Raw genomic sequence first — 16404 nt, 5'->3', positions numbered from 1 at the left:
TAGAGGGATACAGGCCATATGCTGGCAAATGGGACTAGAACAGATTGGGATGTTTGGTCAGGGGAGATGATTTGGACCAAAGGATCTGTTTCCTGTATGACTCTATGAGTTGCTATTGAGTTGACGTAAGGGTCATAAAGGCAAGAGTATGGAGGGATAATTAATGAGGCAAAGAGAGCTTTAAGAAGTAACCGAACACTATTGTTTTCTGGGATGTTGTCAGTCTGCTGTCGTGGCCAGTTTTGATCCTTTTCTTTGGGTGGTAGACCCAACACTATCTTACTCAACCTTCACATTGCAAAAACATAAGCACATAAAGGGAGCATTTTATACTGAGCAGGTCTGCCAAGTCAAGAAAGACTCCAATTTGATCTCCTCACTTGGATACTGAAAATCTAGTCATCTGTTATTTGTCTTTCCCAATATATATAATTGTAGAAAACTTATGAATTTAATACTCGGTTATAATAGTGTGAAAATCGAGAAACGGAAGAGTGACAGGGAAGATGATGGTAAGACAACAGAATATCTGCAGGTATTTTGAGAAGACTGATGTATTCAGATGATGTGGCCAAAAGGTAACATGTAGGTGAGAAATACAAAGGGCCGAGGATAATGCTTTGGAGACAGCAGATTAACTACTGTGAAGGAATGAGAAAAGAAGAAGTTGTAAAGATGATTCTCTGACTCTAATCAGGTAGATAAGAGTGCAACTGGTCGATGTAACCATATCCAGCAGGACAATGGTACAGTGACCTTCAAGAAGAATGGAGTAACTAACCAAGTAAAAGGATGCAAACAGGTCGAGAAGGACCAAGAGGGTTAATTTACCTTTAACACAATCGTATCAAATGTCATTTGTGATGTTGATAAGAGTAATTTCCATGTTTTGGCATAGCTAGAAACCTGCTTGGTATAATGCAGCCATTCCAATGGCTCAGTATTGTTCCTGCTGCTGAGGGTCAAAAGCTTTGGAATGTACAATAAATGCAAGGTTGCAAATTGTATAATTCTGGCATATTGAGTGAGAACATAAATTACTCTCCTTGAACAAAAATAAAAGCCTTCACTTATTAGGTTTCAAAGTTTTACTAACTTTTTTGTAGTATTATCCTCAATTAATCTTCTAAACTTGTCATTTACCTCTCTATTGTACTTTGCACATTTCTGCTAAATACCTATAACATAGTTAGCCCTAATTTTAACCAACCAAATCTAACAGCAATGACATCAATGACCTGAATGAACATAACATGTCATGATCTATGTTTTCAATGCTGCTGGTTGAAGAATATAAGTTACAACAATAGGAACCTCTGAATAGCAATATAACACAAATGATCGCCTGAATAGCAAACTGAGGCCAAGTTTAACATTCCCACTGCCCTGTGGCTGAACACTTCAACCCCCCCTCCCACTCCACCAAGGACATGCAGGGCCTGGGCCTCTCCATCACCAAACCCTAACCACCAGATGTCTGGAGGAAGAACGTCTCATCTACCACCTTGGAGCGCTGCAACCACACGGGATTTCCTCATTTTCCCCTCCCCTAACCCAGTCCAAAGCCTCCAACTTTACACCATCCATCGTCTTTCCTATCTATCCATTCCACCTTCCTCTCTGACCTATCACCTTCTCCTCCACCTTCATCTATCTTTTGCATTCCCAGCTACCTTCCCCCAGCCCCACCCGCTCCCATTTATCTCTCAGCTCTCCAGCCCATTTGCCTCATTCCTGATGAAGGGCTTATGCCCAAAACGTCAATTCTCCTGCTCCTCAGATCATGCCTGACCTGCTGTGCTTTTCCAGCACTCCACTCTCGACAGTGAGATTAGAGTCAGTCTGTATTCCAATCTTGAGTCAGACTGGTTCTATTTCCAAAGTAGGAATTTATAAAATGTCACATGGATTGACTGTCTGCATCCACTACATTTGTGTGCACATTTGAACAAAATAGAATGTATATGCAAATACAATTCTGCAAATGCAAATACACTCTGTAGACTTGTGTGTGTGTGTGTGTGTGTGTGTGTGTGTGTGCGCGCGCACGCGCACGCGCATGTATGTGAGGGAGAGAGCGCAAAAATGTGGGAAAGTGAGAGTGTGTACGTGTTTTTCAAACTCTCACACCCTCACCATCCCCCCAAAATGGAAGTACAGGCAATCTGACTCAAGATGGAAATACAGACAGACTCCAACTTCACACCTTTAACGCACTAAGCTGACATGTTGCTCTTTTTTTATATAAAACCTTAAGTTATCTTGGGAATGTGACTTGAAAGAAGTTCGGGGATTTACATATTAATGAATCGAAATCTGCAATCCATTTTAAAAGATGAAAGACTTAACAGCAGTCCAGATTTGTCCATTATATCATATCAGTTGCATGACATAATGATTTTGTGCTATAAATTCTGTGTCTTATGATCCTGCCCCACTAGCTACCTGATGAAGGAACAGTGCTCCGAAACCTAGTGCTTCCAAATAAACCTGTTAGACTATAAACTAGTGTTGAGAGATTTTTTAAACTTGTCCACTCCAGTCCATCACCGACACCTTCGCATTATGGCCAAAGATATAGCCAACTCAGTCACACAATTTTCACATTTCCTGATTTGAATTTGAACCTGGCAACATGTCAAGGGGTTCTCCAGGCATCTAGCAACACTAGTATCATCAGTAGGTAAGTCAGAAGTTTATTGAAGAATTCAAAGTGAACAAGTAGGTAAAGTTTTACCAAAGGTGAAATTAGGATTCAAGCATACACATTAGATTCTGAAATATCTTAGAATATTTTAAAAAGATTAATTTGTAATGTATTGCTCACAAGACAAAGCTTTTCACTGCGCCTCGGTACACGTGACAATAAATTCAATTCAATTCAATTCAATTCAATTCAATTCAATCTAAGAAACTTTCATCACTAGAAAAATGAGCATCACACAAAGACAAAATTAGTTTTCCACAGCCAGAAGGTTTTTTTTTAGTAGCTGTTATAGCAGTATGCAGAAATAGATCTTAAAAACATATTATGAAGTAATAGAGCAAGTTCTGTGATTTTCAAAGACTTCCAATCACTGAGATTGCAGCAAGATAGTGTGTGGAAGAAGAAACCACCAATAGCAACTGCTAGATTTCTGGACGTAACTGCACATGCATAGAAGTAAATTGCTGTCATGTTTCATAAGATAAGATGCTGAGAATGCTGATAGTTTCACTGTCATTACAACTATAAAATGCCTGCCATAAGCATTTAGGGAATGAACCATGGACAAACAGAAATAGAAAATGGATTGGGACAGCAATAACGAAAAGTAGATGCCATGTGAAAGCAAATTTACTCGAGATAGTTGTGTTCTCTCCCAAGTTTCTGGACTTTGACCAACATGTTTTCACGCTAATATCAAACTTAATGGACTTCCAACATGAAAGGTGTAACATACAACTTAAATTTAGCTCGAGTAAATTTATCAAAAGTAGCATTCAATGCCTGCTTACTGCTAAGAAGAGAAAACTACAAGTCTTCATAATGGCTGGTGAGACCAAATACTTCTAAATTTCTTACACATTAAAATATTATCTCCTCCATTTCAGATTTGATGAAGAAAAACAGAAAGGAACAGAAAAATTACAGAAAAGTGAAATACTTTAATCATGTCGTTGACCTGAAACATGAATGCTATTTCTCCAGAACTGGAAAAGACCTTCCTTAAAAATGTAAAATTCATTCAGTATTACAATATTCCTGACTAAGTTATGATTTGATTTCATCCTGTGAATAATTTCAATAAGCATGTTTGAAGGTATAGCTGGTGTAATGAGAAAATGCAATATGATTTGAAAGCAAACAAGAACTTAAACTGCTGGAGAAACATAGCAGGTTTGGCAGCATCTATGGAAAGAAGACAGTTTTGGAGTCCAGTGATCCTTCTTCAAAACTTTGTCAGTGTCCTTCAGTTTTCTGAAGGGTCACTGGCCTCAGATTGTTAACTCTGATTTCTCTCCACAGATACTGCGAGACCCACTGTGTTTCTACAGTAATTTCTGTTTTTGTGTGTTTCAGATCTCCAGCATCAACAGTTGTTTTGTCTTATTTTATGCAAAATGATTTCTCTGGTGACCATATCTTAAAAGGTTACTGGTAGTTCATTTCATTCCTTCTCCAACAATTGAGAGTGGTTTGTGCCTTACTGTAATTTTTACTGGTCATGTAATCCAATATTATCTACAATTATTTGCATATGGTTATTGTGGAGATTAGTTTTGTCATGTAGTGCTGAGTATGTCTGGAGACTATTGTCTCACACTGAACAGACATCTGTAATTTGCCAGCCAGGTTTCCACAATATCTCTGCTATAACAACTATCAAAATATTTGGGAAACTACAACTCTCGCATAATACTGATACAGAGTCAAAGATCACCCAACAATTTGTGGATTCTTTTCATTCATATTGACAAAACAAATAAATGGCCATCATTCATCAATATTGGTTAGGTGATAGGACAACAATTTTAATAAGCAAACAGCCTTTTCTTGTACACTCCAATTACAAATTGATTGGTTAGTTTACAACTATTAGAAAATTTGAACAATTAATACCATTAATGTATTCAACTTTAGAGGACATGCTGAATAATATAAATCATTAGAAATTAAGAAATCACAAGAAATTGCATTGTAACAAAATATATTCCATAGTTAGTTTAGATAAATGAAAATCTGTACTTTGATACAGAGAGAAATAAACCTACACTGCTGTCTGACACAGCAGCAAATCTGCACAGCTACTGCCTTTGCTGTTTGACTTCAAGTATTTCTGGACATCGAAATGCATCTAAGAAAAAAAATTAACAGCAAAAATCACAGCTGACCTTGGAGGAACCAGTGATGGAGAGCTCACAGCATGGAAGCAGATAAGTGCACGGCCTTTAATTGTAACTTTTTTTTTGTAAATCTACAATAGTGAGTAGAGTGAGCTCTTTTTGGTTATGTGTTTTATTGAGATCTGTGTCTTGATTAAAATTTAAAAATATAAATCATAAGTAGTAAGCTCGCCTGAAGCAGTGTTTTTTACAGCAGTAAGACTATGCTATTTTCTATAGATTGTTAAGGAGCAAAGATGGCCTTTAATTGAGAGATGTGCCCTTCCTGTCGGATGTGGAAGATTAGGGAGAGTTTCCATGTTACAGATAATTATGGCTGCGGTAAGTGTGTTTGATTGCAAATCCTATCAGATCACATGGATCTGTTGGAGCGGCAGATATACACAATGAGGAATTTACAGGAACTAAGGGGTATGATGGATGGCAGTTACAGGAAGGGAGAAAAACTGCAAATACAGTCAGGTAGATGGGTTACCTCCAGAAAAGGTAGGAGAGGGAGGCAAGTAGTGCAGGAGTCTCCTGTGGCTATACCCATCTCAATCAAGTAAGCTGTTCTGGAAAACTTAGGGGGTGATGAACTCTCAGGTGAATGTAGCACGGACAGCCAAGTTTCCAGTACTGAGACTTGCTCGGAGTAATCAGAATGCTGTGTTGCCTCCCTAGTGCCAGGATTGAGGATATCTTGGAGAGTGTACAAAATATTCTCAAAGGGGAGTGGGACCAGCAGGAGATTATTGTACACATTGGAAGGAAAAAGGATGATATTCTGAAGAGAGAACATAGGAAGTTGGGCAGGAATTTACAAGAAGGTCCTTGAGGGTAGTAATATCTGGATTACTCCTGATGCCATGAGCTCGTGAGACTGGGAATATGAGGATAGAGCAGGTGAATGCATGACTGAGGAGCTGGTGCAGGGGAGAAGGGTTGACATTTTTGGATGATTGGAATCTCTTCTGGGGTAGAAGTGACCTATAAAAGAAGGACTGATTGCATTTGAATCGAAAGGGGACTAATGTACTGGCAGGGAGATTTGCTGGAGCTGCTCGGGAGGATTTAAACAAGGTGGGGGTGAGTGGTGGAACCCAGGGAGGTAGTGAGGAAAGAGGAATGAGACTAGCACAGTTGAGAAAAGTCAGTCAGTCAAACAGTCAGGGCAGGCAGAAACAAAGCAGAGAATAAGGTAGACTGATAAATTAAACTACATTTATTTCAATGGAAGAGGCCTAACAGAAAAGACAAATGAACTCAGGATGTGGTTAGGAACATGGGACTGGGATATCATAGCAATTACAGAGACATGGCTCAGGGATGGACAGAACTGGTAGTTTAATGTTCCAGGACACAAATCCTATAGGAAGGATAGAAAAGGGGGCAAGAAATGAAGGAGAATGGTGTTTTTGATAAGGGATGACATTACAGCTGTACTTAGAGAGAATATTACTGGGAATAGGTCCAGGGAAGCTTTTTGAGTAGAACTGAGAAATAAGAAAGAGATGACCACCTTACTGGGATTGTACTACAGAAACTCCCAATAGTCATCTGGAAATTGAGAAACAAATTTGTAAGGAGATCTCAGTTATCTAAAAGAATAATAGGGTGGAAATGGTAGGGGATTTTAACTTTCCAAACATAGACTGGGATTGCCGTAGTGTTAAGAGTTTAAATGGAGAGGAATTTGTTAAGTTTTACAAGAACATTTTCTGATTCAGTATGTGGATGTCCCTACTACAGAAGTGCAAAACGTGACCTACACTTGGGAAATAAGGCAGGGCAAGTGACTGAGGTGTCAGTGAGGGAGCACTTTGGGGCCAGCGACCATAATTCTATAAGTTTTAAAATAGTGATGGAAAAGGATAGACCGGATCTAAAAGTTAAAGTTCTAAATTGGAGGAAGGCCAATTTTGACGGTATTAAGCAAGAGCTTTCAAAAGGTGATGTTCGCAGATAAAGGGATGGCTGGAAAATGGGAATCTTTCAAAAGTGTGATAACAAGAGTCCAGATATAATATGTTCCTACTAGGGTGAAGGCAAGGCTGGTAGCTGTAGGGAATGCTGGAGATTGAGGTTTTGGTTAAGAATAAGAAGGAAGCATACGTCAGGTATAGACAGCGGAGATCGAGTGAATCCTTAGAACAGTTTAAAGGCAATAGGAGTATATTTAAGAGGGAAATCAGGAGGGGGGGAAAAGGAGCCAAGAGATAGCTTTGGCAAATAGGGTTAATGGGAATCCAAAGAGATTTTATAAATACATGAAGTACAAAAGGATAACGAGGGAGCGAACAGGACCTCTCAAAGATCAGCAAGGCAGCGTATGTATGGAGCTGCAGGAGATGGGAGAGATACTAAATGACTATTTTGCATCAGTGCTTACTGTGGAGAAGGACATGATAGATATAGAATGTGGGGAAATAGATGATCACATCTTGAAAAATGTCCATATTACAGAGGTGGTGGTGCTGGATGACTAAAACACAAAGGTGGATAAAGCCCCAGGACCTGATCAGGTGTATCCTAGAACTCCGTGCGAAGCTAGTGATTGCTAGAACCCTTGCTGAGATATTTGAATCAGATTGTCACAGGTAAGGTGCTGAAAAATTGAAGGTTGACAAATGTGATGCCACTAAAGAATAGTGTCAAGGAAAAGTCAGGGAACTATAGACTGATAAGCGGGACCTCGTTTTTGGAGGAAATCCTGAAGGACAGGATTTACACATATTTGGATGGGCAAGGACTGATCAGGGATAATCAGCATGAGTTTGTGGGTGGGAGATCATTAACTTGATTGAGGTTTATGTAAAGGTAACAAAGAGGATTGCCAAGGGCAGAGCAGTGGACGTGATCGACATGACTTCAGTGAGGCATTCGACAAGGTTCCTCATGGTAGACTGGTCAGCAAGGTTAGATCACAGGGAGAACTAACCATTCGGACAACAGAACTGGCTCCAAGGTAGAAAACAGAGGATGGTGGTGGAGGGTTGCTTTTCAGACTGGAGGCCTGCGACTAGTGGCATGCCACAAGGATTGGTGCTGGGTTCATTGCTTTCGTCATTTACACAAATGATTTGGATGTGAATATAGGAGGTATGATTAGTAGGTTTGCAGATGGCACCAAAATTGAAGGTGTAATGGACAGCAAAGAAGGCTACCTCAGAGTACAATGGGATCTTGATCAGATGGGCCAATGGGCGGAGCAGAGGCAGATGGAGTTTAATGTAGATAAATGGGAGATCCTGTATTTTGGAAAAGAAAATCAGGGCAGGACTTATACTTTTAACGATAAGGTCCTAGGGACTATTGCTGAACAAGAACAGCTTGGAGTGCAGGTTCATAGTTCCTCGAAAGTGGAGTCGCAGATAGATAGGAGAGTGAAGGAGGCATCTGGTATGCTTTCCTTTATTGGTCACAGCAGTGAGTATAGGAGTTGGGAGGTCATGTTACAGCTGTACAGGAATTTGGTTGGGCCACTTTTGGAATATTGGTGTGCAATTAAGGTCTTCCTCTTTCAGGAAGGATGTTGTGAAATTTTAAAAGGGTTCAGAAAAGATTTACAAGGATGTTGCCAGGGTTGAAGGTTTGGAGTTATTGGGAGAGGTTGAATATGTTGGGGCTGTTTTTCCTGCAGCATCAGAGGCTGAGAGGTGACCTTACAGTGGTTTATAAAATCATGAGGGGCATGGAGTCCAGAACTAGACAACAAGTTTAGAGTGAGAGAGGAAAGATTTAAAAGGGACCTAAAAAGCATATATTTCACACAAAGGGTGGTATATGAATGGAATGAGCTGCCAAAGGAAGTGGTGGACACTGGTAAAATTATAACATTTAAAGGCATCTGAATGGGTATTTGAATGGCCAAGTGCTGGCAAATGAGACTAGATTAATTTAGGATATCTGATCGGTATGGATGACTTGGACCAAAGGGTGTGTTTCCATGCTGTACATCTCAATGACTCCAATTGCCAGTTCACCTCGCTGTTGCTGCCTTAACATATTTGGCTATTAGTGTGCAAATTCATCATTAAAATTTGATATGCAAGATTCCTTAATCAGGCATTTAATATATAGTTAATATTATGATCCCAGCTGTTGGCAATACTTGCACTGGCTGGATCTCAAAGTGAAACTTGAAAGAACCTAAGTTTTACTTCTGCACTTTGGTTCTCATGGGGTCAGTCACTGAATGTATTGAAATGAAGATGTCAATGTCCTTTCAACAAAAGAAAACAAGTTTATTACACCATGGTTAAATAAAAGTTAAATACAAGACAACTTAGAAAGATTTAGCCATACACGCAAACCTAGTCAACCCTTTTCCATAGCAATATCCTTCATAAGCATGCAATCTCAGAAGTAAACCTCCTATCTTGACTGTCCAATTTCTTACTCAAGTGACTCTTCTCATTCCTTGTCCATGGATTGCTGAGGCAACGCAAGACTTTTTTTCAGGTGTAACTCTTTGAAGACTTCTTGCCAGCTCTGATAGAATTGGGAAGAAGCACCCATAATGGCAGCTTAGAGGTTTCTACCAACGCTCATAGTCTGAAGACTTACACAAACGGATTACAGGTCTTCTGCTAGATGACTTTGCTTGTTGACTCAATATACTAGTGGCCCCTGACCAGCTGCTTTTGAGTCATTAAACTCAACTTTGTAAACATTCATGAATTAACTTTCCATGTAGCTGATTCAGTCATTTAAGTCACATGCTCTCTTGGAAAAGAGGTTTTTAGTTCATTGCTCAAAATGACTGATGTTTGTGTAAAAATTGTCACCTTCATAGAGGTGAAGACTAAAATCTATTTTTTCTCTATTTTCAAATCCAAGTTTCCAAACACTACAAAAAACTACATCCCATTACTGAGCTTTTACATCTGGTCTGATTTTGGAAACTATTGATGTTCTTACCCATCATTATATATCATTCAGCTTTCAAGCAGAAGTTTAGATATCCATATTCTATCTTTATGATTCCCCTGACATTTTTTGCCATATTCCTCTTGTTCTCTTATTGTGCTAAATAATTTTACAGAAAATAAACAGGAAGGATAGATCCAGCACAGACATTTATTACTTGCGAAGTAGCGCTTATACTACCATTAAGTCCTCCACATTATTTCAACAACAAATGATTAGATTGACAGCTTTAATCTGTTCATCTGGAAATTCATACAGCCCCAATTGAAGCACCACATTCTTGAGCAACCTAGGATTCAAATTTAATTATTTAAGTAATAATAGGAGTTGGAATTTCAAAACATTGTTGTTGGCCATATTTTGTTTCAAATCACACAGTACTTTCTTATTTGCCATATTAAAATGCTGGAGACGAAAGATCTGTCAAATTAAGGTCTGCCTAAACTGAACGTGCACCATTGGCCCAAGTCTAGATAGGTTTATATAACAATAGATGAAAGGAAAGGGAGAAAGAAAACTCAGAGCTGATAGTACTTGTTTGAGGAAATTATACAACACTGGAATTTAAAAATAATGTTGACTTGCAGGTGCTGGAACTTTGACATTTCTGTCAATAATGTTTGATGAAGTATCAGAAGTAGTGAAAACTGACCACTAGAAATGATTTTGCTTTTAACATGCTGAAAGAAGATTTACCATTGGCTATTAGATTGAATCCTAAAGCAGTGTACGGAATGACAGTTCATGTTGGTATTGTATTGGACCCAAGGTTTTCAGGAATGAGCATTCTTTAGACTTATTTTAATAGTTTAAGTGCTTTCAGACTTACTCCCAAAGTCTAAAGTCAGATCAACATCTTTAATCAATAATGAATCTAGTTTAATCCTACTATTACACAATGCTATAAAAGTCAGACAAAATGAAAAATTTATAAAGGTGTGTCATTTAAGCATACCATAACGGAAAAATAAATTAAAATTTTGAGTTTGAATTGGTACCTACTCCAGTTAAGCAGCAACAACTAACTAATGAATTACACGTGATCACCTGATGAAGGAACGTTGCTCCGAAAGCTAGTGTGCTTCCAATTAAACCTGTTGGACTATAACCTGGTGTTGTGTGATTTTTAACTTTGTTCCATTTTATTTTATTTTGTAAGGAAGAGATCAATGAGGTAATGTAGAACAAGATAAAGTGTGGATCAGAATACAGCAAGCAGAGTTTTAGACAAGTTAAACTTTCCGTTGAATGGACAGTCAAAAGATGCAAGGATAAAAATGAAGTTGAAAGCAAAAAATGTTTGGTTGAGAGTCTCAGCAGTGCTGGCTGAGGTGTGCAATAATGTGGAGATAGGTTTGAGTACTTCAGCAAATGGATAAGATTTGGGTTTGCAATTTCAAGATCCTCAAACAACATAGCATCTGATTCAACCCAAGTGCACAGCTACGGATGATGACAGAGTCAGGAAGAGAGTAATGGTGTTTTTGCTGGAAGTCAATTAAGATGGCTTTAGTCTTTCTAACATTCAACTGGAGAAATTTTCAACTCATTCATCACAATTCCAGATGAAGCAACCTGGCAAAAACAAAAACAGAAAATATTGGAATATACTCAGCAACTCAGGCACCATCTGGAGAGACATCTGTAGATCTGGCAGTAAGTAACAATTCAACACAGAATTGATCCCAAGTGGACAAATGGTGTCAGTGTACACCTGAAGACTGAGTTCAGGCCTGCAGATGATATTGTGGAATAGGCCCAACAAAATTAAAGAAAGAGAAGAGTTTGAAATAGTGGTACATTCTGAAAGAGAAGCTGCAGTTAGCAATGGCCAGATGCATTGGGAATCTGGGAGTAGAATAATCATGTAGTACCAGAGAGATGGCTCATGGAGAAGAAATAAAGATTTGCACTCATGAAGCACCTTTCATGAGTGAAAGGCAACTCAAGAGAGAATCACTCCCAAGCTTGTGTTAAGAGAACTCTTTCAAAATAAATTTAAACTTATGGATTTAATCTTACTAAAGCTTCTTGATATTATTGTGTCTTGTTTCATTTATGAAGGTATCTGCAGCTAGTAGGTCTCCCACCATATTGCCCTTGAATCTTAAATTTGTTTAAACCAGACATAAATTGGTAGAGTTGTGGATAGTGAGGAAGGTTATTAAAGAGTACAGCAGGATATAGATCAGTGTGAAAGTTGGGCAGAGAAATGGCAGATGCAGTTTAATCTGAACAAATGTGACGTGATGCATTTTGGGAGGCCAAATGCAAGAGGAAATTATACAGTAAATGGTAGGAGCCTTAGGAGCACTGATATACAGAGGGACCTTAGAGTAAAATCCACAGTTCTCTGAAAGCGGGAACACTAATGAGTAGGATGGAAAAGAAGGCATTAGACATGTTTGTTAGGGCATTGAGCATAAAAGCTGGAAAGCCATGTTGCCGCTATATAAGATTTTAGGCCACATTGGAGTATTGTGCACAGTTCTGGTCACCATACTAGTGGAAAAATATAGATGCTTTGGAAACGGTGCAAAAGAGATTTACCAAGATGCTGCCTGGAGTGGAATGTATTAGCTATAAGGAGAGTTTGGACAAACTTGGACTGATTTTGCTACAGCACTGGAGGCTGAGGGGTGATCTGACAGACATATATAAAATTATGAGAGGACGCTGTAAGTAAATAAGTAAGTGTGGAGAGGATGGGTGACTGAGCCTTTTTCCCCATGTTGGAAATGTCAAATGCTAGGAGTCATATATGTCCATCTATTGGAGACTCAATTCCGAACCTAACCTTGCCATACTCCATTCCCTCACCCTCTCAACCCAACCCTAACCCCACAGCCACCACGCTACTAAATAGAATGTCTGACAACTTCATATTCCATTTAAAGCCCTAGCCTTCCAAAGATAAGCTTGTAGTCCATATTTTGCCAGTTGCTCAATGATTAAAAAAACAGACAAATTCAGGTCCCATCACAATTTGATTTAGAGTATTCCACAGTACCATTACCTGCATGGTAGAACATGCCTTATACTCCCCAGACATTTTCCACTCCTTAAATACATCATCACTCCCAGCAGCAGCTCAATGCCCCTCAACACTACTACAAATTTTCTTTGTGGATCAACTTCGCCAAGTGAATATTAATAATAAAACTTGACACTAATCTCTTGCATTTAAATCTTCTCTCCTGCTGATCTCTTCTCCTTATTTCCTCTACTTCTCACGTGGGTTAATTCCCACTCTCGTACATTCTCTCACTTTCTGGCCTCTCACTACCAAGCCCACTTTCACAACCCCACTCTTTGTTCTTTGCTCTCTCACTGTCCCTTTGACATTTACCTTTTCCCTTTGACACCTCCCTTTTCCTTCTGCCTTTAACCTCCCACTAAATGACCTGATCAAAAATAAATTGTGATCATACCAGGGCCTGGAATCAGTGTGGAACTATACCTGATTAAAAAGCCAGCAACTACAAGGGTGATATTCAGAAAATGTAGGAAAACATGAAGAACTTGATTCCAATGCCACTCAGCATCATATAAAACTTAAAAACGTCATATCAAAAAAATTTGAAAAACCTTATTAAAAAGAATTATTTTTAGAGGAAGATATGCTCCTTCATTTTTGCAAATGGTACAGCATCATTTTCTTAAATTTCCCTTTCTGCCTGCCTTCCTCCTTCCCGCTTACCAAAGGAAAAGAAAAACATCAACTTCCCTCACTCAGGAGGATGCGGTATCTGATATGCACAGTCAGGAAGAAAAAAAAACTACGAAAGTTTTCCTCACTTGCTCCTTCAAACAACCTGGCATAGATTTAACAAGATGTGTAAATATAAATACAGCAAGTAATGATTTGAAGCACTGATATTGCTCCAAGTATTCCGTAACCCACATCCTGTAAAATAAATTCTCGTCTCTCATGAAGTATTCTTCTATTTTAAAATCTTAAATGCAGAACTTAGTACCTACTTGTCTATATCTATACCAAGAGGATTTGCTGGGCGTAGAGATAAGGGAGAAATGCCTTTATTCCTATCAGTGCGCATATCATAATAGTTCATTTCTTCAACCCAGACAGCTGACTGTTCCAGAATACCTGTTAAAAAAAAAGTACAAGGAATGAGGTATATTAGAAACAGACAGTCAAGGAGCAAATCATTCCCACAGTAAATGATAAACTTTTAAACTGATTGTCAAAATTATTTTATTTCCACCTTCAAGTGTTAAACACAACACTGCTATTGTTAAACCATATTTTACAAAAACAGTGATAAATTGAAGGCATGTGGTCTGATGGATTCTAAACAGCTTACACTGCCGTCCAACTTTTTTTTCCTTCCTGTGGAAAGCTGATGACAGAGGAGGCAGCTATTTAGTCCATCATTCCCATGTCTACACCTTGGTGGAGCGCACAGAAACTAACCCCACAATCTACTACCATTTCAACTTCATAGGCCTGCCTTAAATACGTGTCCAATTATCTCAGTCTGTGACAGCAGAAATTGTTAATAATAATTCCAACACAGCAAAACCTAAAACTCAGTCTCAATAAAATAATTGTTGCTACCATGTAGAAAAGTACTTTTTTTTTCTGTTTAAATGTTTAACAGATTAAAACTAATCTACAGAAACTGTGTTTTGTTACATGCACTCTCTCCTGTCTTATAGCAAGATGGCAGCAGAGTAAGACATTCCAGCCAGAGCTCCTCTGCTCTGCCTGTTTTTTTGTCTTTCTTTGTCTTCCTTTTCTCCCCTTTCTGCATTAGAGGAATGGAGGAGCTGGCGAGCCCCGGAGGTAAACTCTGGAGTAGCAGCCAGCACACGGAAGCAGTCCCGGAGCAGTGGCCTACACAGGGGAAGCAGTTCTGAGTGGAGGCTGGTGGGGAGGAGGCAGTCCTGGAACTTACCTTGGAACAGCTGAGAGTCAGTACAGAGTGGATTGGAGGCTTGGAGCTGGGACAGTTGTTGGACTGGGATCTGGCACAAGCGGTCAGACCACATGGGTAGCCCCTGCACAGAGATGCCGCAATACAATGATTATTTGGCAATTTTTTTATCTACCTGACTATGTCTTATTTCTAGCTTGTTATTTAAACACTGTAAATTAATGCAACTACTTTTTGTTTTAGTCCTCTTTTGTATTTAAGATTTGGTACCTAGGCACTGGTACCTAAGATGCCACCCATAAGAGGAGATATTGTAAAACTTTTCACTTGTAGTCCTGCACTTCTGTACTGGAGTACACATGACAACAAAGGATGTTCTATTCTGTTGTCTTCTTCGTATTCAACAACCATGCCATCGCAAGCATTTGCATCAATTCTAGCTCTTTGGCCATGCTGAAACCACTTTTCAAGCAGAGGTCTTTATCTTCTAAATTCTCCTATAACGCCCACATAATCACAGCTCTGGAGATTGACATCTCAAACTGTATCAATCAATATAGGCAAAGTACTCATGTAAGCTTGCTAATGTCTCTTAATGCTTGCCTCCTTCTGCAGAGAGGAATATGGACAGTCAATGTGCACAGGCATTAGCACGGATGGGAGAGAGGGGAATACTTGATAGAAAGCTCCTCACCCCTTTCAAAGAGCAGACCAAAAGGGGAGCAAGGGGAATATTCCTGTGTGAAAAGGAGATTGGCCATCTACAAAAATCTAATGAGGGAAAGCTACACCCAGCAGCATACCAAGATGCAGCATCTTACTAAACCTTAGGTAAGGCTTGGCTTGCAAACAAATATTTGTGTTTTTCAATTTATTCTCCTGAATCCACTCCAGAGCCAGGACCAAAAGAAGAACCCCAGTCCCAGGTCCATTTTCACCAGCACGTTGCTGCACACCTGAGCAGTAATCATGAGCATCAGAAGATGAACAATCAAAGTTTCCAGTCCACATTCTCCCAGCACACAGAGATATTCATCTCAATGGGTAAGAAAAACAGAAAAAAGGAAAAGCCCATCAAACCCGCTAAGCCATTCAACATGATCATGGTTGATTCTCTCCCTCAATATCTCTGATAACTTTAACCTCTAGAAATGTGTCTATTTCTTTCTGAAATATATTCAGTGACTAAGCCTTCACAATCTGCAGAGTGTGGTAGAGAACTCCACAGGTTCACTCCTCTCTGACTCCTCAATTATCCATAATATCCTTAATACGTATTTGTAGTATAGGTTCACTGGATAGAAATGCCAATCCCAACTAACTTGGAACCTCCCGAGCCCCATGATACTGAGACCAATTGCAACACCCTTAATATCAGCCTGAAATCAGCTGACCCATTTCAGATGCAATCAATCAAAATCCAGACTTCTCAGATCCAAGCCATTTGCGGGAAACTCCAAGCTACTGCATCATGAAATTCTTGTGTTAATTCCATGACTCAACCTTCAGCAACATCTAATTTTATATACAACATAAACAGTACATTCCTGTCAAGGGTATAACTGATGTCCTACCACTTGTATACACTTATTCGGAGTCCTTATAAAGCATACTGTCTGCAATACAAAAGCTAATTTGGAACAGAATCTGGTTTGCATTTACAATGGGACAGTTTGGGACTCCTTAACCCTTTGACATCAGTGTGCCA

The 16404-nt window shown here is 39.2% G+C and overlaps 1 protein-coding gene across 5 annotated transcripts in view; it reads right to left on the bottom strand.

Moving 5' to 3' along the window:
• Positions 1 to 16404, bottom strand: part of exoc2 (exocyst complex component 2) — a 321249-nt gene that overhangs the window by 241344 nt on the left and 63501 nt on the right. For all 5 annotated transcript variants that reach the window (XM_043719385.2, XM_043719383.2, XM_087978539.1 and 2 more), the window contains one exon: positions 13780 to 13906. In XM_043719385.2, coding sequence (XP_043575320.2) covers positions 13780 to 13906 — 127 coding nt within the window. The remainder of the gene's footprint in view (positions 1 to 13779; positions 13907 to 16404) is intronic.

The sequence above is a fragment of the Chiloscyllium plagiosum genome, unplaced genomic scaffold (genome assembly GCF_037043375.1).
Source record: "Chiloscyllium plagiosum isolate Xiang-an unplaced genomic scaffold, Cpla_swu_hap1 HiC_scaffold_34, whole genome shotgun sequence".
NCBI classification, from domain to species: domain Eukaryota; kingdom Metazoa; phylum Chordata; class Chondrichthyes; order Orectolobiformes; family Hemiscylliidae; genus Chiloscyllium; species Chiloscyllium plagiosum.
The sequence above is the reverse complement of the archived record's forward strand: the minus strand, read 5'-3'. Positions and strand labels throughout refer to the sequence as shown.